Here is a 22,977-nt window from a genome sequence, read left to right on the forward strand (position 1 = left end):
TATTTCCGCATTTAGAGTTTTCTCTGTAAATTATTGAGAAGAATTTCACATCTATGCTCAATTTTTGACAAAAACTGAGCCTCGACGACTATATTTTATGGTTTCAGAATTATTCTCATGGTTATTTTTGGCTCTGAGCAATTGTTTTGATAAAGTTATATGGACTTCTTATCTTTTGCTTTCATTTGTTATACTTTTTGTAGTCAAATGATTCAATTTTCCCAATCAAAGACTCAAATTATTTTATAAGTGGTAAAAGAGAACCTAGACAATGCATTCAGGTGTTATCTAAAGTCTCTTTATTGCTTTGAATCTATTTGTTTAAAGAAAATTTTGAATTTTTGAATGTATGCTAATGTTTAACTAATTTATATCAGTTTTTGGTGTTGTCCCAGTAAAAACAGGTGAAAATCCAATTCTTTTGACTAATACTGTAACAGTTTTATGTTTGAACGATAATATCTATGTTTTTTCAATGATGATATTTCCGGTTTTTTTTTAAACTTAATTGCACTATTTATAGGTTCATTTCGTTTCCTTGTTCTCTTGCACTTTTCAGTGAAACTTTTGACTTTGTTTGTGTTTGTTTTTGGTGATGTACGTCATATAGCTGAAAATGATAGGTCTTAATTGCTTCCCCAGGAGGTATAGCTGAACGCATTTAAATATTACAGTTTATAGCCACTTGTTTTAATGACTTTCAAATTAATTTATAAAAACAAAATTTTCAATTGTCTCCTTTTCGCTTGAATTTTTTCACCAAGTTACTCCATCTAACTGATAAGAAGTTTCAACTGATTCTGCAGATGCAGACACTTTTTCGGTTGGTTATTGTTTTGCCTGATGGCATGGACCATATAGTTTCAAAAATGTCTTTCGGGATATCGTTTCTGTTCAATTTTTGTGCTTCATTTTGTTCTCCATTCTAAGAATTCTCTTCATAAAGAAACCACCTTGATGTTCAGATAAGAAACAAGTGATGATTTTATCTACAGATAACATCTTATAATGAGAGTGCATTGATTACTGTGGTGTCATGAAAATAGTTTTAAAGTTTGTCTTATGCTTTATTTGTTGCTGTTTTGTAGTCTGGTTACGTCGTCTCAAAAGTAACAGCCCAATTGACTTCCTGGGTTGTTGGAATTTAATCCATCTCTTTTTTGTTGAAATCTTATGTTTGTTTAGACTTTTCAGATAATTTTTTTTCGAAAACAAACTTAGTTTATTGAGCTTCTCAATTTTTAAAATCCTTTATTGGTCAATTAGTAGCTTACTATCTGTAGAGACAGGTCACAGCTCGTTTCCAATGAACTGTTTTTTAATCTTTATAACGGTTTTAGTCACAACCACTTGTTTCTCGGCTTTCTCACTACTGTTACTACGAGTTTTCATGAAATGTTTGAAATTTTTGTATATTTGTACTTTTTAAAAGATTTTCGTTTTCGTTTTTACTTAGAACATTAAAGGGAGGTCCCGTTGGCGTTGAAACATCGCGCATTTGAACTTTATTATTGCACTTTGTGAAAAGTTTATGGTCTCAGTCAGATTTTTTTAAAGTTTTGCGGTTAATTGTGTCTACATTTGTAGTCGTGTGACGTACACTGGATAATGACAGTTCCCAGCTGCTTCCTAAGGAGATTTAATTGAACTTTTTACAAACTTCAGTTAATGTCTAATGATTTTAATCACTTTGAAATTAATTGTTTCCCAAAAATTTAAACTTATTTGTGAACCTCGCACCTTTTTGCTCTTTTTTGATGACCTGCTTCCCAGTCGCCTTGAGGACAGTTCTCATAGCTCTACAAATGATTTATAGGTTAATTTGTTTTGTTTGGTTTTTTTCTAATGCAAATTTGATTTTGTTTCAATTTTTTAAATATAGACATCAAGTTTTGGTTGTAATTAATGTTTGTCATTTTATTTTTTTATTGTCTTTTCTAATAGTCCTATTAACAACATGTTTAATCGACCCTCTAAAATTATTCTCTTCAATCAGTCAAATCATGGCAAAAAGTGTACCGCTTTTTAATGGATTCAAACAATAGCAGGTTTGTACAGATATAAAGCATGTATAAGATTTAAGCGCATGTAAAATAAAGAGAAAAATTGAAAACGGAAATTAAATTGCGTGAAACAAGAATATCTCCCAACTCGAAAAATTTGGGCAAACAACGTCACTCTTCATTTTAAAAGCAGTTTAATTAAGGAGTTCTTTTGCGACTTTTCATAGGCGTTTCAGAGTCGTAAGAAGATGTGAAGCTCTTGATCAGAAAGTTGGCTGTGCAATATAGTTCAAATTCTTTCAATGGTAAAAACCTCAATGAACCAATTGCAGCGACTTGTGGCTTCGTTTCCCGAGGTTAATAGGAAACCAAAACCATTGATAATGTTAAAATACAAATTATCCAAAACTGGTCAAAACTTGCGCTAAAAATGAACAAAAAGTATGTAAGATGTTCACATTAAACCAAGTTTTGTTTGTAGTAAATGTTTGGAATTTGATTTTTTATTGTCTTTTATTATATTCCTATTAACAACATATTTAATCAACGCTCTGAAATTATTCTATTCAATCAGACAAAATCACAGAAAAAGTGTGCCGTCTTTTATTGGATTCAAACAATGGCTGTTTTGTACAGTTAGAAAGAATGTATCAGATTTAGGTGCATGTAAAATCAAGAGAAAAATTGAAAACGAAATTTAGTTTGCCTGAAACAGGAAAATCTGCAAACTCCAAAACCTGGGCAAACATTCTCACTTTCCATGTTAAAAACAATTTGATTGGAGAGTATCTTTCAAAACTAATCGTTCTATTGCGACTTCTCATAGGCGTTTCGGAGTTGTGAGAAAATGTGAAGAGCTTGAGACCCTCATAAATTTTACTGCACAGTTAGTTAATATTGGTGAGCCGAACATACGAACCGAAAGTTAACGTGAAAAGAAACACAAGAAAGATAAAGCTTTCTTCGAAACTTAATGAGTTCAGAAACTGAAAAAGCAAACATTGTCTCTCAACTCCAATTAGTGGGCAAAACATATAGAAGCCGTCATCAATGAGACTAAAATACAAATGGAAAACGTAAATTATAAATAAAAAAGCGACCAAACATCATTCAAGTATTTTTTTAGAAGAGAACAGAATTTAGCGCCACAGAAAGCATAACTACTGACTTCAAACAATAGAATTCATCAATTTGATAGAAAACACACTGACTCTAATAAGATTACAGTTATCTTCTTATCAATTGAATTTTGTGATCAGACGAGAAAAAATACCATCAGAGTTTACAAAGTCATCAAAATTTCAAGTGAATCCAATGTCATGATCGTAAAAACAATCAGATTTCGACGGGAAACTTTGTATTTATGAATTTGTAAACAGTCAAAAAGGCCTTATTTTTAATGAAAAAAGTGACAGTAGCAAACAGTACCTCTATTACTACAAATACCGGATCACCTGAGATATCACAAAACTATTTTTTGTTCCGACGCTCTTAAAGAGTTAGAGGAAGTATTTGCTCAAATGGTTTTTTATCAACCAGCCGATCGACCTAATCAACATAAAGAGTTGTGAGTAGTACCATTAGAAAATCCATCCGAGCTGAAATTTAGAAAAAAAAACTTTTTCATATTTCGCTTTTCAGCACAGTTAAGAAGATTTATTATTTTTTCAACGTTTTCAAAGGGAGTTATCGGGGTTTTAATTTAATGAATAATAGTAGATAACAAGTTGATTCTACACATTTCTTCCGTACTCTTGATCAAACTTTTGTTTTCTTTGCTAAAAAGGTTAAAATTGAACAATTGAGTGTTTTTTTAACCGAGCAGCAAAATCAGAGGTGATCTTGATTTAAAAGTGGATCCTTTATATAAAACAACTTTTACTTTTTTTGCGGTGCGGCCTCTTTCAAAAATATTTCGGCATTTAGAGTTTTCTGTGTAAATTATTGCGAAGAATTTCATATCTATGCTCAATTTTTGACAGAAACTGAGCCGCGACGACCATATTTTGTGGTTTCAGAATTATTTTTTATGGACTTCTAATATTTTGCTTTCTTTTGTTATACTTTTTCTAGTCCACTGACTTAATTTCACCAATCAAAGACTCAAATTGTTTAGTAAGTGGTAAAAGCGAACATAGAAAATGCATTCAGGCGTTATCTAAAGTCTCTTTATTGCGTTGAATCTATTTGTTTAAAGAAAATTTTTGAATGTATGCTAATGTTTATCTAACTTCTCTCAGCTTTGGTGTTGTCTCTGTAAAAACAAGTGGAAACCAAATTCTCGTGAGTGATAAACTAATGCTGTATCGTTTTTATATTTGACCTATAATCTATTTGTTTTTGTAATGACTTTTCTAGATTTTTTGTTATTTTTTAACCCAATTGCTCTATTTATAGATCCATTTCGTTTCAATGTTCTCTTGCAATTTTCAGCCAGTTTTTTTGCCTCTGTTTGTGTTTGTTTTTGGTGATGTACGTCAGAAAAGCTGATATTGATAAGTCATAATTGCTTCCCCTGGAGGTATAGCTGAACCTATTTAAATATTACAGTTTATAGCTATTTGTTTTAATGACATTCAAACTAATTTATAAAAACAAAATTTTCAATTGTCTCCTTTTCGCTTGAATTTAGTCACCAAGTTACCCAATCTCACCGATAAGAAGTTTCAACTGCTTCTGTTGATGCAAATGTTTTTTTGCTTGGTTGTATGTTTTGCATGATGCCTTGGACCAGATGGCTTAGTTTCAAAAAAATTGTTTTTCGGGATTTCGTTTCTGTTCAATTTTTGCGCTTCGTTTTGTTCTCATTTCTATGTTTTCTCTTCATAAGGAAGACACCTTGATGTTCAGATGAGAAGCAAGTTATGATTTCATCTACTTGCAGATAACATCTTATAATGAGAGTGTCTTGATTACTTTGGTGTCATAAAAATGGTTTTAAAGTTTTGGCTTATGCCACTATTTATCGCTATTTTGTAGACTTGTTACGTAGTCTTGAAAATAGCAGGCCCAATTGACTTCCTATGCTGTTGTAACTTAATTCATCTCCTTTTGTTGAAATCTTATGTTTGTGTAGATTTTTGAAAATATTTACTTTCAAAAACAAATTTGGATATTTGAGCTTCTCAATATTTTTTGAATTGTTTATCTGTCGATTTGTAGGTTAGTTTCTGTAAAGACAGTTCACAGCCCGTTTCTAGTGAGCTGCTGTTTAATCTTTATAATGATTTTAGTTACAACCACTTGTTTCTCGGCTTTCTCACTATGATGTTTCATGAAATGTTTGATATTTTTGTATATTTGTACATTTTAATTGATTTTTGTTTTCTGTTTAAGTTAGAACATCAAAAGTAGGTCCCATTGGCGTTAAAAGATCGCGCAATTGAACTTTGTTAATGCTGCTATTGAAAATTTTATGGTCTCAGTCAGATTTTTTTAAAGTTTTGCCGTTAATTGTGCCTAATTTTGTAGTCGTGTGACGTACACTGGATAATGACAGTTCTCAGCTGCTTCCTAAGGAGATTTAAAGGAACTTTTTACAGACTTCAGTTAATGTCTAATGATATTAATCACTTCGAAATTAAGTGTTTTCAAAAATTTAAACGTATTTGTGAACCTCGCACCTTTTTGCTCTTTTTTGATGACCTCTTTCCCAGTCGCCTTGAGGACTGTTCTGATAGCTCTACAAATGATTTATAGGTTAATTTGTTTTGTTTGGCTTCTATCTAATGCAAGTTTGATTTTGTTACAATTTTTTAAATATAGACATCAAGTTTTGGTTGTAATTAATGTTTGTCATTTTACTTTTTATTGTCTTTTCTAATAGTCCTATTAACAACATGTTTAATCGACCCTCTAAAATTATTCTATTCAATCAGTCAAATCATGGCAAAAAGTGTACCGCTTTTTAATGGATTCAAACAATAGCAGGTTTGTACAGATATAAAGCATGTATCAGATTTAAGCGCATGTAAAATAAAGAGAAAAATTGAAAACGGAAGTTAAATTGCGTGAAACAAGAATATCTCCCAACTCGAAAAATTTGGGCAAACAACATCACTTTTCATTTTAAAAGCAGTTTGATTGAGGAGTTCTTTTGCGACTTTTCATAGGCGTTTCAGAGTTGTAAGAAAATGTGAAGCTCTTGATCAGAAAGTTGGCTGTGCAATATAGTTCAAATTCTTTCAATAGTAAAAACCACAATGAACCAATTGCAGCGAATTGTGGCTTCGTGTCCCGAGGTTAGTAGGAAACCGAAACCATCGATAATGTTAAAATACAAATTATCCAAAACTGGTCAAAATTTGCGCTAAAAATGAACAAAAAGAACGTAAGATGTTCACATTAAACCTGGCTAAATACTCGAAAAAGAAGAATTTGAAAAAAGTCTTTCTTTAAATACTCTACGCTTGATGGTTTTCCTAATAGTGCCACTCAGGTCTTTCTACGTCCAATATATCGTTTGGGCGCAATTGACGAAAAAGAAAACCAGTTGAGCATATAGTTCCTCCCCCCGCTAAATGGGTCTGAACAAAAAAGATCTAGATGAATAAATTTAGGATTAGAAGTTCCATCATCGGAAGGGTGCAAAGGGGACGTGAATTAACAGCAAATTGAAAACTTTGAAATTGAGTTTTATATTGAGGGTTTTTTTTGTTCAGGTGTGGAAGCCTGACACTTTCTTCCGGGGGAATGGGCTGAACTCCCACATCCATGACATCACTCGACCCAATCAGCTGTTCAGACTTAGAAACAACGGATACATTATATTCAGCACAAGGTAAAACATTCATATCTATCATAATTACATCCATATTACATAAAAATACGCCTCTATAGCACTGTCACCCTAAAAAGATGGCTGCAATGATAACCCGGGTCGCCACTTCTTAGTAGTCATACAAGGATCATATATGATGTCATGCAAATCATAACGTATTTCCTAGTGCGATCCTTGTATGACTACTAAGAAATCATACATGATTCTTGTTTGATTACTAAGAATCATATATGACCTAATATGACTACAAAGAAATTTGAATGATGAGCAACCCGGGGAAAATAGCAACATGTGGCACTTTTTGCTTCGAGTTTTGTATAAAAAAGAGTTGCCATTGTCTGTCTCTTTCTAAGAGAATCCACAGGGATGTGCCCCTTAGTGATTGGACAATATCATAGCACAACAACGGACTGAGAGGTAGAAAAATATCTGTTCTAGATTGACAGTGAGTGCCAAGTGTCCCATGGACTTCTCCAGATACCCCATGGACTCCCAAAACTGTCTGGTTGAGTTCGGAAGCTGTAAGTAGTTATCATTAAGAAATGAAAGTTTCCAAAACTCTTCAGTGTTTTCATCGTCAATAGCAAGTTGAAGCAAAGCAGGCAACATTGAAATATTAGCATCTAATATAGTGAATAGTTTTCATCATTTTTCAAAACTTTTAACCTCTAATGTTATGTTTAACCTCTAATGTTATATGTTGTGTGTTTTACAGTTGGGTATCACGAAGACGAGATATTGTACACGTGGACTACAGAAGACCCTAGTTTACACCTCAACCTTCACATTATTAAAGAATAAATTTTGATGAAATCAGAACGTAACCAATTATAACCAATAATTTAAAAAAGCCAAAACACGAAAACAAACGGCTAAACTACTTGAACACAAATTCGGTGACCACAATTTCTCAACTTATCTAATAAATTTTACACACGTCAAATAATTTTTGCCAAAGGTTATGTAGAGTTAGGACGAAACATTGGGTAGTATTGTCCTGGTTAAAAGATAATCAAATTAAGTTTAGCATGATGAAGTTGAGGTGTGATCTAGAAAACCCTCCGATCAATATCATGAGTGAGAGTAAACTGTCACAGTTCAACTTCCTCGGATTCAAACCAACAAGTAGAAGCGCTTCTTTCTCTTCAGGTAAAGTCAATCAATCATTCTACAATGTGAAATATGTTATCACAACTCAGTGATAAGCTAACGTGAAACTTGCAAAGAATTTTGCAACCTGATTCATAACTTGCAACATTCTTGCAAGAATCTTGGCAAAAACTCAAACCAAGTTCTAGTTTATTAGGAAGTACATTTGGAACAAATTACTGCTTATTAAACAGGTTTCATAAGTCGAATACAATGAAAAAATTGCAGTCTCGATTTAAAATGTTGCACTGTTTTAATCTTGCATAGATTCCATACCCGTATAGATTCACTTGGAAGATTGCTTGCAAGTTTTTCAAATAATCCATGAATCGTGAACTAACAAATTGGTGAGTAATCAGAAGATGTGTTGAACTTTTTGGATATGATGCCAGGTTGATGTCATTGTCCAAAAATGTCATTTACCATTTGGGTTTTGATCATGTGTTTCCAGGAAACTACTCAATTCTGGCAGTTAACTTCCAGTTCAAGCGCAACATTGGCTACTTTGTGATGCAGACATACATGCCATGTATGATGATTGTGGTGTTGTCTTGGGTCGCCTTTTGGATCAACAGAGAGGCCGCACCTGCCAGAATATCTCTTGGTATATCTCATCTGTCTTATCTCAAATTATTAAATCTTCCTCTTTCTCCATTTCGCACCTAAGTTTTAAAAATTGATTGGCCAAAATATTTGCAGTCTTGTCAGACGCCAGCGCATTTGCCAGAACCTTTTGGCTAAATCTCAAGCGCCAAAGTTCCCGAACATTTTCTCCAAATCTAACTGTTGTGTAGGTTCCGACCAAAACATTGGAGTTAAAATTCAGACTTGAAAAGTTAAGAGAAAAAATCGCCTCTCAACGAATTTTTGACTAACGTTAAAAGTAACAACTGAAATGAGCTCGAAAAAAGAGTGAAAAAAAATCAATTTATCTAGTATACAAAACTTTTAAAAAATGGTAAAATCCAGTCACTTCAAAGCCAACGCACATTTGTCGTCGCTTTTTCGTTCAGTTGTTGCTGAAATTGATTTTGTCCAAAGTTGACCAAATGGGAACAAATTTACCAGAAAGTGAATGAAATTTTGCCTTTAAATTCACACAAACAATTTCTGCAACATTTTTTTGATCTTGATTTTGCGCTGAAAGTTCAAAATTGACGCTATACTGTTTGACAGTATGGTCATGATGAAAAAAAAATTGAGAAACAATTTTTGTGATGGTTTCAATGAAACATCAAGAAACTTAGAAAGTTTATTAAAGTTTCAAAGAACGAAAGAAGAACTTACCTGACGAACTTTATTGCTGTGTCGATAAGTAATGGCCACAAAACTAAACTCAAGTCTAATTTTGTTTTGGCGCTATCATTATCATATTGACCTATCAATCATATGTCAGAAGTAAATTCTCCCACCAACAGAAACCTGATTCTAACATCCACTGACCTCCAACTAATGAACTCGATTGTACCCAAGCCATATATGATTCTCATGAAATGTTGATGAAAATAGAAAGTCACCTCCGGGATTCGGAGTTAAGATCTTTTCACATGCCAATCATGTTAAATATTTTTAGCTAATCTAAATTTTCTCTGTATATTTTCGCATAGATAACCACTATAAATACAAGCTAATTTTTGTATATTTTCAGTTCAAAAATTAATTTAAAATTCAACTTATTGAATTCTTTGACCCGTGTTATCGACCACGACAATGGTGTCCAGACCAGCTACAGACAGACAAATTTTGGATCTACAGAATGCAGAATCAGCTACTGCGTGGATTATGTCTTTTGTGGCGAAATGTCGCGCAGAGAAGAAAGAGGACAAGGTCAGCACCGATGGTACTGTACAGGACCTACAGGTAACCAATCTCTTTCTTAGTATGTGCGGGCAAGATGCAATTATTAAACTTAGGAGCTTAATGAGTCCTAGGAATTTGATAGACACACCGTATAAAGACATCAGATTGGCGATTCAAAATTATATTTCTCCTAAAGAGAGAGTAGTAACGGCAGAAAGGGCAAAATTTTTGTCCGTAATCCAAGGTGTAGGGGAGTCAGACGACGACTTCCTAGCACGTCTTAGAGAGGAAGCACGCTATTGTGACTTCGAAAAATTGAAAACAGCTGCCAACCCCGATGAGGAGTTGGTAAAAATAAAGTTTATCTCAGGTTTGAGGGACCCTGAAGAAAAACTTAGACTACTAGACGGTATTAAAGCAAAACCAGCAATGTCGGTTACTGAAATGACCGAGAGCTTACAGTTCAGAAGTCAAGCAATGACTTTTGCAAGTTCTTCATCAGGTAATAAGCCCTTTACGGTGAAAGAAGAAGTTGGGTTCAACTTCAAAAAGACTTTTCGAAAACCAAATGAAAAAAATACGACTAATAAAAGCAATAACATGTGCACTAGGTGTGGAGGTAAGCCACACTCTAGTAGACCTTGTCCAGCGCTAAGTAAGAAATGCAACACCTGTGAAAAGGTGGGACACTTCTCAAAAATGTGTAGAAGCAAACCCCAACCAAATTCAGGTAAGTACAATAAACAGAATAATTTTGGCGAAGAAGAAAATGTTTCTTCAGAGCAAGCATCTCCAGCATCGGAGATGGGAATGTTTTATACTAAAGAACAAATCTTTAGCATGTCTGTGACATGGGAATAAATCTCAATAAATAACTGCAAAGTAAAAATGCAGGTAGACACAGGTGCAGATAGCACAGTGATATCATCAAAAATATGGACTGAGCTTGGTAAACCTCAGTTGGATGGTAAGATAAGACATCTCGAAGCTTATGATGGTCATCAATTAACGCTTCTGGGATCATTTACTTGTGACGTTGAGTGGAACGGAAGCAGGCTCACTCAAAAACAACTTGCAGTTGTGCAGTCTGATAAAGAATTTGGACTACTTGGTAGAGACCTTCTACCCAAGCACGGCGTGAACAACATAACAGCCGAGCACCTACCTGCTGTGAAGGGTTACAAAGCTCATGTGAAGTTGATACCAGGAACACATTCTTTGTGGTCACAAGATTGAAGCAATTCCTTCTTGGAAGACGATTTACCCTACAGACTGACCACAAACCACTCAAATATCTCTTTGCACCAGACGAGGAGATCCCGAAGACAGCATCAGCGAGAATCACAAGATGGGCAATAGCTCTAATGGGCTTCGACTATGAGTTGAAGTACACACCAGGGGAGCAGATACCCCATGCAGATGCTTTGAGCAGAATGGATTTTGACGAAGACGAATCCGACAACGATCGAGTGTGCTTCGCAATCAATAACATCTACTTCGCTCAGAGTGATTTGGTGACCCAAGCAGAAATCAAAACTGAACTTGGAACAAACAGACTCTTCCAGGACATAATGAAACGAATCAAAAGCGGCAATTGGAAACAATGTTCAGAAGCGGAAAAAGGATTCGAACAACAGAAAGATGCACTTACTTTACATAATGGAATCATCTTCAGAGGTGTTGTTCCTTTCATTCCACCCAAATTGAGGTAGTGGAAGTAAGAACCAGTAGTGGGTTGAGGTAGTGGAAGTAAGAACCAGATGATCCAGACACAAAACGGCCATGACTTGACAGTCTAGACAGTAATTGAAATAAAAACCGAATTTGCGCAGAATTACACCAATTTGTGCAAAAATGTACGAAATAGTGCCAACAACGTTTTTGCCAGTGCTCTGGTCAATTCTCCTATAATTGTTTGCTTCCAATTCCGCTACAGCCGGTGGGCTTCGATCGAAAAAAAAGAGGAGAGAAATACACCCAGAATGTACTGGAAAATATCAAAATATTGATAAGTAAATGAATTTTTCCGACACTACGAAAAAAATGAAAATTTTTCCGACACTACCTGAGCTATTTCATAGTTATCTTTTTCATTTTTGAGCTCGCCTGGCATCTTCACTCGTCCAGGTAAAATAAATAACTTAAATGACTTAATTAGGTCCAGATTTATTATTCGAAGTACGGGGTCTTTGAATTGAAATAAATTGAAATCACACGGTCATTGTTCCAAAATAGCAGATTTATGAATCGAAATACTGGGTCAATAACTTCTTCCGAGACCGGATATTTAACGACCGGAAATGACACCCCCACCCCCAGACCACGTTGTGTAGAGACTTATTTTCACTACCGCTACCGGGATATCTGACAGAATAGTCTTTTATGTCTTTTCAGAATAATATTTTTGTCAGACTACAGTAACATAATATGTCAGCACGCAATCCTCATATTTCTGTAGTAAATCGGAGAGGCAGTCGTTTCCTCTTATGCTATTGTAAGAAGAGTTATTACTGTGTTCCAGGTATCACTACAGTTCTCACCATGACCACATTTGCAATCAGTAGTAGACAACAGATCCCAAAAGTGTCCTACCCCTCTGCCATGGACTGGTTCGTCACAACTGATTCAAATGAACAAAAAAGATACTTTGTCTTAAGTCAACCCCCCCTCTCTCTCTCTTTTAAAGTCAATTCATGCTAGAATTCTGGTCATGTGATCTCAGCTCTATAGCACATCTGTATGCGAAGCTGTCTGTCATTGCTCAGCAGTAGCAATTTGTACATAATTGAATTAAAGTTTGAACTATTTTTTGCCACAAACTGTATCAAATAGCCTAACTTATTTTCTCCAAGGTAATTTTTCACTTTAATATTCACTTCAGAAGTCAAACTTTCTAACATGAAATTTGGGGGTGTCATTGTTTCGAAATACCAGATTTATGATTCGACTTACCGGGTCATTAACTTCTTCCGGGACCGTGTATTTAACGACCCGGAATGACACCCCCCAGACTACGTTTTGTCGAGTCATATTTCTATCACCTCGCCCCGGGTGACCATGTTAATTGTTTATTTTGTCTACCAATTAGTACTTACCCCTATGATTACTAATCTTAAGAAAATTTGAGCAGATTAGGACAGATTAGAATTCGTCCTCTTATTCTGCTATTAGTAATGCGAGGGTCCTAATGCAAATATTTATGAATTAAGCTTTCTTTCATTTCCGTCTAACTGAGAAGTGACTTCCATCTACCGTCGATAGATAAATTAATTGTGATAAACTCGAAAAAGATATTCGAGAGCAAAATCTGCGTTTTGCGGGGTAATGGTACACACCTTGACGTTACCTTTAAGGTAACTAATTATGGTAATTTTAAGGCAAGTAGAGTAAAGTTAAGGTCTTTGATAAGGTAGTGAGACTTCAACTTTTACGGTGAACTGAGATAAATTTAGTTTGAGCTAAGGTGGGATAAGGAAAGGCAGATTTACCTTCCCAGTTGAGGTAAGTTAAGTTAATTTTTGAGGTAGAAATGCCTTAACTTTATTTAATCTGTATAAGGAAACCTTTTTTTACTTGTTCAAATTTTGGACAGGTTTGTGCTGATGTGTTACCTGTTTGTATTCCTGGCACTGGTTGAGTACGCAGCCGTCAATTACTTCACAAAGAGAGGCGAAGCTGGCAAAGTACCCAAAAAGCCCCCTCCCCCTCCACCACCCCCCGTTGCATCTCAGAGAGGAGCAGACTCCAACACTGTGGAATCACAGGTTATCATATACTACAAACAATTTCCAGTCTTGATATTTAAAAAAATAAAATAGCACTTATTGTGCTCATTTAGGATATAATATATATTTTCAGTAAAAACCATATAGACATACCTGAAACTCACAATATGCTTCATTTCTCAGCATTAATTTCTTGACTACTTGACTATTATAACATCATACGCCAAGCAGAACTACTTGAAAAAGATCCGATTTATAGAATACGAAATAATTATTAATAAAAAATGTTATTCGCACAGTTTTTATTAGGATTGACTATACTCCGATGTATATACACCTCCCCTTCCACCCCCCCCCCCCCCCCTCCTCCTTGTTTCGAAGACCAAACCAGTCTTGAGTTGATCTCATCATGAAATGATCCTTTAGTATCGCGCTGAAAGCAATGAAAGTCTCGCGCAAAAAAAACTTGATCTGATGAGAGGCGCTTAAAATTTGAGTGCATAAAAGAGTGATCAGAGATGGTTTTGACCGGACAATTATAGACAGTAGTCTGAAAATGGTGCGGGACAGGACAATGTTATGAAACTTATCTGATCATGTATTTTCAGTCTGGAACGGCCTGATCAGAGATGTCTTTGGGTGCATTTCGAGCCCCCCAAATATTCCGTTGGCTTCAAACCCTTATTAGAGTTACTTTGGTCTGGCTTATTAACGGGGGCAAGTAAATCTCACACAATATTGGTTGAAAGCTTAGAGATACTTTCTAGGTTCACGTAGCCGACTCCAAACAAACAGAATCGATCTCGTACTCTGACGATGCCCCATTTGCTTCCATGAATTCCCTGGCAGTGAAGCTGTTCGTCTGCGTGACTGGATCCAGACAATACCGCAAGTGGAAGATTGACAACATCACCACTCAATATAATAGTGTGAGCCACATTGACGAGATCTGTCGGGTTGCTTTTCCATTGGGGTTTGGGATATTCAACGCCATCTACTGGTCTATCTACATGGGGGCTGAGGACGGCATTCTCGATACAGTTGAGCCCGTTTTGGGCAGTTATGTTTGATTTTAATTTACTAATCTTACCCGGGTTGAGATTACTACTAATTCTTGTGCATAAAATATTGACTGGTGAGAAATGTGGAGAATTGCATAATGAGAATTACTAATTCTCAAAGCCATGGCCATATTTTGCTTATTTCCTACAAATATTAATCTCGACAAAAATCCATAATTTCAGCTTGCTTTCAGATTATTCTATTCAGATTATTCAGATTATTTTTTATAAAAAATTATTACACAAACTTCTCAACCGGGTAATCAAAATTCAATGCCAACTTGTGTTTTCTGCAGTTTCATTTCGGTTCAACATAATAGTTCAAAAATTATGCATGCCAGCTCTAATAAACTGATCAGTTGATATGAACACATTTTTAATAATTAATAATCGTGTTTTCCATTTTTTTAAGCAAAATAGCACCAGCTGCATACGAATAAATTGAGCAAACCTTTCCTTAAAAACGCCATAGCTTTTAATGAGAACTGTATTATATTCGCTACCTGTTTTTGGCAGAAATTCGACCGATTCTCAAATTATTCGAAACAAGTTTTGTTGACAAGGTTGGCTAAAAACTATACAACATTGATGTGACATGCCACAAAGCTATTCAATAACTTTTACAAGAAAACAAAAACTCTCGAAATTTTTAAAAATCTTAGATAATCTCTGAAGCATTGAGGATTAATTTAATATCACATATGTCATTATGGTATGCTCTCAGATGAAGTCAAAATTGTGTCCTAAAAAGGGGCAAACATAAACTTCTCCCAATTTTGTTCATGTATATTTAAGAAGTGAAAACAAACCAAAGTGAAAATAAATGAAGGAATTAATAATAGGAAAACTTGCCAATTAATTGAATTGAAAAAAAGAGGATGGAATAAATTTTCTAAGATTTGGATTTCAATTACATGTATGCTGTCCGTTTTTTTTTATCACAACAAAGGAATATATCACCATGATTTTGAATCAAAATTCTTATTTGACCACCTTGCTTCAATTTTGGGGCTAAGATGTCAGACATTCAAATGAAAACATCATGAGTTTTCCCCGCTTCTGCTTTTCTGAATGATCAATTTGCTATTTTCTTACGTCCCTTTATCTTTCTTACAAATTGTACTAATCTGTCAATAATTGAATCGCAAGCAGCCTATAGAGTTTTCTTCGATTACGACAGCATGCACTCATTTTCTATTACGGCTTATCACTTTTAGATTCATAAACTTCTTGGCCTAAAAATGAAAACTCAAGATACTCTCAGCGCAACAGACTTTTGCATCAACTGATAACCAAAAACCTAAAATGCTCCGGTGCTTATAAGAATATCTACCATAAAAAAGCGTCCATTTTTGTTGGTACGAAATCAAAACATTGAAAGGCACAGGAAAATATCCGACCAGCTAACTTTCATTGTAAACATCTATTTTTTTAAAATCAAAATCACGAGTAGATTAAATAAAAAATATTAATTGTGCAAGAATGTTGTCTTTTAAATACTTAAAAATAGTGGTTCGTCTTAGTTCACTTTGTTAATTGATTTCTTTAATATTGTTTTTGTTAGCTGAGTAGCTAAAAAGTTTTTTTAGATCGTTATTTTGAAAAGTGTTTTCGAAACGCTCCTCAAAATATAGTTTATGAAAAACAAACTAGTTGAGCACCATAAGAAATCAAGTTTCATTTTGAAAACTTGAATGAATTTTGTCCCAAGAAAAAAATGGTCACATATGATAAGTTCGTACACAAAAACACAAAACTGAAGTGGAACCGAAGCCGTTAAAGCAAATCATTTCTAAATTCTTCAGTCTACAAAAATGTATGAAGATTTTTCGTTATTTTTCACGAAGTCTTAAATTGTCTTAGAGTTGCATGTCTCTATAGACTTCAAAATTCTTATCAAGCTTGGCATATGTTAGAAACGTTGATTAATTGCTAGCCGAAATAACTGATCTTCGAAGACCAGACAGCCTCTAAACAAGCCCTCTAAACAAGTTTTGAATTCTTAAATAACCCTTGAAGCATTAAGTATTAAATTATTATCGCAAATGTCATTATGGTCTGCTCTCATATGAAGACAAATTGTGTCCTAAAAAGGTGCTAGCATAAACTTCTCCATTTCTGATACAAAAACGTGGGGACATTTTATGTATACTTAAGTAGTGAAAAAAAAACAAAGTGAAAAAAATGAAGGAATGATTATAAGGAAAATGTGCCAATTAATTGAATTGAAGTAAAAAAGAAGATGGAATATATTTTTACGATTTGGTTTTCGATTACATGTTTGCTGTTTTTTTATCACAATAAAAGAATTATTCACTATCATATCGATTCAAAATTCTTATTCAACGTTGTTTCTTCAGTTTTGAGGCTAAAATATGTGACATTCAACGAAAAACATATGAATTTATTCCGCATCTGCATGATCATTTTGCTATTGTCTTATGTCCCTTTATTTGTTCTACAAGTTGAACTTATCTGTCAATAATTGAATCACAGGTAGCCTAGGGAACCTTCTTCTATTACGACAGCATACACTTGTTTCCTTATACGACTTACCGCTTTTAGATTAATAACTTTCCTTGGGTTTAAAAATGAAAACTCAGTATACTCTCAACGCAACAAACTTTTGCATAAACTCATAACCATAAACCTAAAATCCTCCACTGCTTTTTACAATAATTACCGTAAAAATGCGTCCATTTGTCATGATACAAAATTATTACATTGAAATGCACAGAGAAGTATCCGACCAGCCAGCAATCATCATAAATATCTATAGTTTTATCAAATTTGCGAGTAGATTAAATAAAAAAAAATATTAATTGTTCAAGACGGTTGTTATTGTTTTAAATACTTAAAAATAGTAGTTCTTCTTAGTTTACTGATTCTTTCAGATCGTTTTTGGTAGCTGAGTAGGCAAAAAGACGTTTTTTTGATTTTTTTTCTAAAAACTAATTTTAAAACGCTCCTTAAAATATAGTTTATGAATAATCAAACTAATTGAGCACCATAAGAAATCAAGTATCATTTTTGAAAGCTTCCACCAAAATTGTCGCAAGAAAAAAATGGTCGCATATAATAAAATCATACACAAAAACACAGAACTGAAGAGAAACCGAAGCCGTTAAAGCAAATCATTTTTAAATTTTTCAATCCACAAAAATGTATGCAGATTTTCCATTATTTTTCACAAAATCTTAAATTGTCTTGGAGTTGCATGCCTCTTTGAACTTCAAATCTCTTATCAAGCTCGGCATATGTTAAAAGCGCTGGTAAACTGCGAGTCGAAGTAACTGATCTTCGAAGACCAGAAAACCTGTTGTAATGGTCGAATCAGATATTAGATGGGGCAATCTTTAAAATAAAAACTTAAAAAAGCTTTGCATATTCCAGTATGAGCTAACTTTTGCGTTAAAAATATTTTAAGTTTTTCTCGGGAAACCATGAAAATATAATAGCAAACTTTGACAGATCATATTCCAAATCCGTAGCCAAGTAACCTGAAGATTGAGAAAGATATTTTTTTCATCCCAGCCTCAGCGAAGTGTACAATGGTTTTATATATTGTATCTTCGGAAGGCCTCAAAGAGTAAAGACTAAAAATGTTGGAAGAAAATTTGGCGCTGGCATAACCTTATTGCATTTTTCAGAAAAAAATGGGTTAAAAAAATTATTGCCACGACAGAGAGAGGCGTTCTATCATCTCATGATAGTAGACTAAAAATTGACATGCAGTTTCATGAAGTATTCACTAGAATAATAAAATTGCAGCGTCAAAGTTTTGGCTGGGATTATTGTTCTGATTTTTTAAATTGAATATGGCCTTCACTATAAAAGTCTCCATCGCTCTTGTCTTTTGACTCTATAAATAAATGAGTTCCAAAAATCCTATAGATAATTGTTATTCCACTGCTTTCTAAGAAAGAGGGTGGTCTTTTTCTCCATTAACTCAGGATATTTTGGAAAAACAATGAACAAAATGATCTCAGTTCCCCCCAATATTTGGTGATTTTCGTCTGATTTTTGACAGTTTTGACCAATTTTGATTAATTTGATACTCATTGATCATTTCTCAAATTATTTGAAAACTTGACCGACGATCAGATATTAAAACAAAGTTACTCAGCAAACAATTTAAATTTTATTATAATTTTGTTTACTTTCATGCAAGTTTATGTGATAACTTTTGCTTGCTGAACCTCATTTAGATAGCAATAAAAAATAGCGACAGAAGAAAAAAAGATAATTTCTCGAAAACGTTTTAAGAAAAAAGATCTGAAGTGGCAACCGAACTGTTTCGATGAGTGCGTTGAAAAACTGAAAAATCATAATTACTGTGATGGCTTTTAAAATACTTCTTTTGTTGATTGTTGTTTGCGCCTTTAAATACTCTCTTTGCCTCTAAATAATTTTTTTGGTTCGTTTAGTGAGCTTTGTTCCTTTTTGTGCCACTTGTAGAATTCCATTAAAAATCAGACTCTAAACTGATTGAGGAAAATTTTCAAATTAAATTGGGAACTTTTTTTGACAATGATCATCAATTATTTTCATCCAATTCCAGGTAAAAACTTTAAAGTAATCAAAAAAGAAATCATAATAAGATTTATTGTTAATGGTTTGAATGATTGTACGAGTTGTTGTGGTTTTTAAAATTGAATGCGTTGAAAACAATAAAAACAAAGTTTTTGACCACTAAAGAAGTCACTGCCAAAATTTGAATGTGTTTCGCGGAGAAAAATAATCATTACCGATTTTCAAAGCAATTCCTGCATTAGTCCCTGTTAAATACCAATCCGGACATGCTCTGGGTTTTGAGGAGAACTATCAGTTTAATACTGGTAAAAATTCTCTTTAAATTATAAATCTATAACAGTTTTTGATTATACAAAGAGAACAAAAAGGTTTCCTTATAAATATATAAGTTAATCGAAAAGCAAGGAAATGAAAAACAAATGTAAAACTTGTTAACTTTTCATGAGCTCTTTTTGTTCATCCGGGAACCCATTTTATACTTCCTTTTTCGTGGATCACCAGACTCTCGATCTAATCAAAACAGAAAAAAATAGGACATGTAAATCGACATTGTCGTCTTCTGAATTTCTGCTAGGCTCAACAGTGAGGGGACCCTGTCGCCCAGAAGATCGATCAAATAAAATAAACCAAAGGTTTTGAATTGGTGAAGCAAGCGTTAATTTGTTACTCTGCTATTTCCCCTCTTCCACTCTTGTAAGCTGTTGGAAATTAGATTGCCTTGAAATAAGTTAATTCACAATGGGGATCGTAATATCAATTCTAGTTATATGGATAACGAATGTAGGAAAACTTGCACATCAATGAAAAAGACAATTTCAAGACAACCTATAATTGTGATTAAAATAATAATAATAGTATCCGTGGTTCACTTCCCAAATGAACTAAATCAAAAACGCTCACAGTATCCCAACTGTTCTACCAATTACAAACCTCCAGAGTTCAATCTTTCTCTGAATCTCTTCCCTGCTTTTCACACTATTTACAGTTTAGTCTCACTAAACAAAATACTTTCTTTCGCTTGTGCAAATCCAAACTTCTGAAGTTCTCCCAAAATCTCCAAAATCTGCCTCTCTCAAAATTTCTCTGTGTTAGTTTAATTTATACTCGACAAATACGCTCTTATCTTAAGCAAACAAACCATAATCTCTTAAATACACATTGCAACTTAAATTTGAAATCTGTCACTTTCTGTAGGAGGGCTTTGTTTGCTAAAAAAACAGTATCAGACTATGCTCTGTCATTCAACTGTTACCAACCATTTTTCAACTTTCTCCTTAATTTAAGTAAACGACTTTTGGACTTTTATGTAAACAAATCCACTCCACTTTATCTCATATATGCACTTGACATGTCAATCAGTGTTTGCTTGGTAAACATTGAAAGTTGCTCTGAAAAATTCTTATTCCTCTATTTCCGCTATCAATATAACTAGCTACAATCAATCCCTGTCTAACATCGTTATTGAATAAATAACTAAACTCAACCCCCAAAAACTAAGAGCATTTGTTATTTCCAATCTTGAAACCATGTCATGCATTTCCCTCTTAAAAACTTCCGAAAAGTCTGATAATCCTAAAAGCCCACAATTTGAACTCCATGGGTCAATCAGGGGTCATTTGTCCAAAAAGAAGGGTCAAGTTAAAAAAAATAACTTTGTCACGGTAAGTTCTCTCATAGTTGCACCTACTCACAAAATTTCATGGCCTAACTCCCACTAGAACACGAGCAATGACCGCGCACACTTTTCATCGACCTCCCGGATGACCCCAAATTTCCGAACTTAAAAACTTGCGAAGTCGTGGTCAAAACGTCTTCGGGTAAAGTTTTATAGTAACTCTAGGGTGCCACCAACTTGCCTGCCAAGTTTATTGATCAACGGATTTGCCGGTGCGAGTCGTCTGCAATTTAAAAATTTTTAACGAGTCGTGGGTGCCGAAACCCGAAAAATCCGAGTTCGTCAAAATTGACGGGGGTGGGTATTTTTTGTCACTAACTCTCTCAGGTTATCATATTAAAACTATTTCAAAGTCATTCGGCCGCTCAAAAACGCCAATTTCGGGTTTTCGGCTCTCGGGTCGTCTCTAAGCACCGACTTCCGGTGGGAATCTGGAATTAAAAATATCACCAATCGAAAGCCCTTGAAAAGTTACACTAACCCTCCAAAAATTATAGGCCTACTACCAATACTCCACGAGCAATTCAAATTTTACGTTCCGCAGCACGGGCGTGCGCAAATTCCGTGCAGTTTGGTGGATGGTCTAATCTGACCTCAAAATCGGTTTCGTGGTACCCAAATTAGTCTATCCCCCAATTTTCAGGTCAATCCGACGTCAATTTTTCGAAAAATTACTGTTTCAATTTAGGTACTAACTACATCCCTGTGATAATTACCAATATACTCAAAAATCGCCATTTTACATCCTAAACCCTTCCCAAGATCATGCAAAAACATTAATTCATACGTGCAGGACATTACAACTGATTAATCGCCTTATTTCTGACTCAAACATTCCTTTTTCACAGTAAATTACCTAAAAACCTTCAAATCACACTCTTTCCGGTGTTAATAGCTAGAGGGTGGGTGGTCTGATTGGCCTGAAATTTATAACCGCAACAGAGGACCATTAAGGGTTCCTCCCATCAATGACCTGTTATCAACCAATAGTAGTAGTAGTAAAAGACTTAAATTCCAACAAGAGGAATACATAGTAAAAGAAAGACATGACAGTACAAATTAACAAAGCACAGTAGCAAATTAAGATCTGCAGTCCACACAGCGACATTTAAGAAAATATGTACATGGCCGAAAGTAATTAAAAGAAAGTGTTTTGGCTATGAGAAAATTATCTAAATTCTTACAAAAAATATTGAAAGATGACCTAAAGTCAATGACGTTGATAGAAATTAAGTAATTGGCGGAGTGGATAGTTCGACTAAGAAAACAGTTGTCAGTTTTGAATTTTTTATTCAACGGTTGTTCAAAAAAGGTTTTGACTGATCCTCGGGAGCTGAGTGTCGTACTATTGACATGCAGCTTTAAGTCACTCTCCATTGTTCCAAGCCAAGTTTTCCATAGTAGAATAAGGTCAGCTCGCGCAATTTGATAGCAAATTGGATACAAATTTAGTTTTGAAAGTGTCTCGTTGTAATCCTCAGACCTAATAACCCAGCGCAACACTTTGCGCTGAAACTTTTCTAACACTTTCAAAATACCAGTTGTAATACACCAAGCTTGGGAGCAGTAAAGTAGCACAGATAGAATCATCGTTTGTTACAACGTTTTCTTGCGGAGAATAGAAACTTGAAACGGTATGCTTCTTTTCAAAAAATTAAAAATTTTATTACATTTCGCAAGTTTCGTCTTAACATGTGTTGTCCAACAGAGATCTTCAGTAACTAGCATTCCCAAATCCATAATCTCTCTAGTGAAAAGAATTTCCGCTTCTCCTAGAAATAAGGGAGACTGGCTGCATTTAAAGTTCATCGCTTTACACATTTCTGGATGAAATTCAAGTTGATTTTTGCGTGACCATTCATAAATACCATTGATGTCACATTGCAGACCTTCGAAACAATCAACGCATAGCAGCTTTAGGTCGTCGGCATATAAATAAACATGGGAGTTTTGCACATGGTCAACAAGATCGTTCATGTACAAGATAAACAGAAGTGGTCCAAGGACACTTCCTTGTGGGACACCAGATGTTGCAACGGAGGGCCTAGAAAAACAAGATCCTATACGGACAATTTGGTGTCGATCTTCGAGATAATCCGAAGAAAGATGAAGAAAAGCGTCGTCAAACCCAAATGCTGCCAGTTTTCTCAGTAAATTATGATGCGGAACGGAATCAAAAGCCTTTTTGATATCAAAATAGACGCTAGCACAAGGAAAATTTTTGTCACGATTGTTGTAAAGAACATCAAAA

General features: G+C 34.5%; 1 protein-coding gene across 1 annotated transcript in view; it reads left to right on the forward strand.

Moving 5' to 3' along the window:
- LOC142345780 (gamma-aminobutyric acid receptor subunit alpha-5-like) overlaps positions 1-14,559 on the forward strand; it is a 56,507-nt gene extending 41,948 nt beyond the window's left edge. The window contains exons 2-9 of the mRNA XM_075398123.1: positions 6,665-6,783; positions 7,222-7,304; positions 7,499-7,549; positions 7,837-7,932; positions 8,384-8,536; positions 12,254-12,341; positions 13,325-13,496; positions 14,225-14,559. Coding sequence (XP_075254238.1) covers positions 6,665-6,783; positions 7,222-7,304; positions 7,499-7,549; positions 7,837-7,932; positions 8,384-8,536; positions 12,254-12,341; positions 13,325-13,496; positions 14,225-14,527 — 1,065 coding nt within the window. The 3' untranslated portion in view covers positions 14,528-14,559. The remainder of the gene's footprint in view (positions 1-6,664; positions 6,784-7,221; positions 7,305-7,498; positions 7,550-7,836; positions 7,933-8,383; positions 8,537-12,253; positions 12,342-13,324; positions 13,497-14,224) is intronic.
- Positions 14,560-22,977: the final 8,418 nt, after the last annotated feature.

Source organism: Convolutriloba macropyga, chromosome 1 (genome assembly GCF_964194025.1).
Source record: "Convolutriloba macropyga chromosome 1, txConMacr16.3, whole genome shotgun sequence".
Classification (NCBI taxonomy): domain Eukaryota; kingdom Metazoa; phylum Xenacoelomorpha; order Acoela; family Convolutidae; genus Convolutriloba; species Convolutriloba macropyga.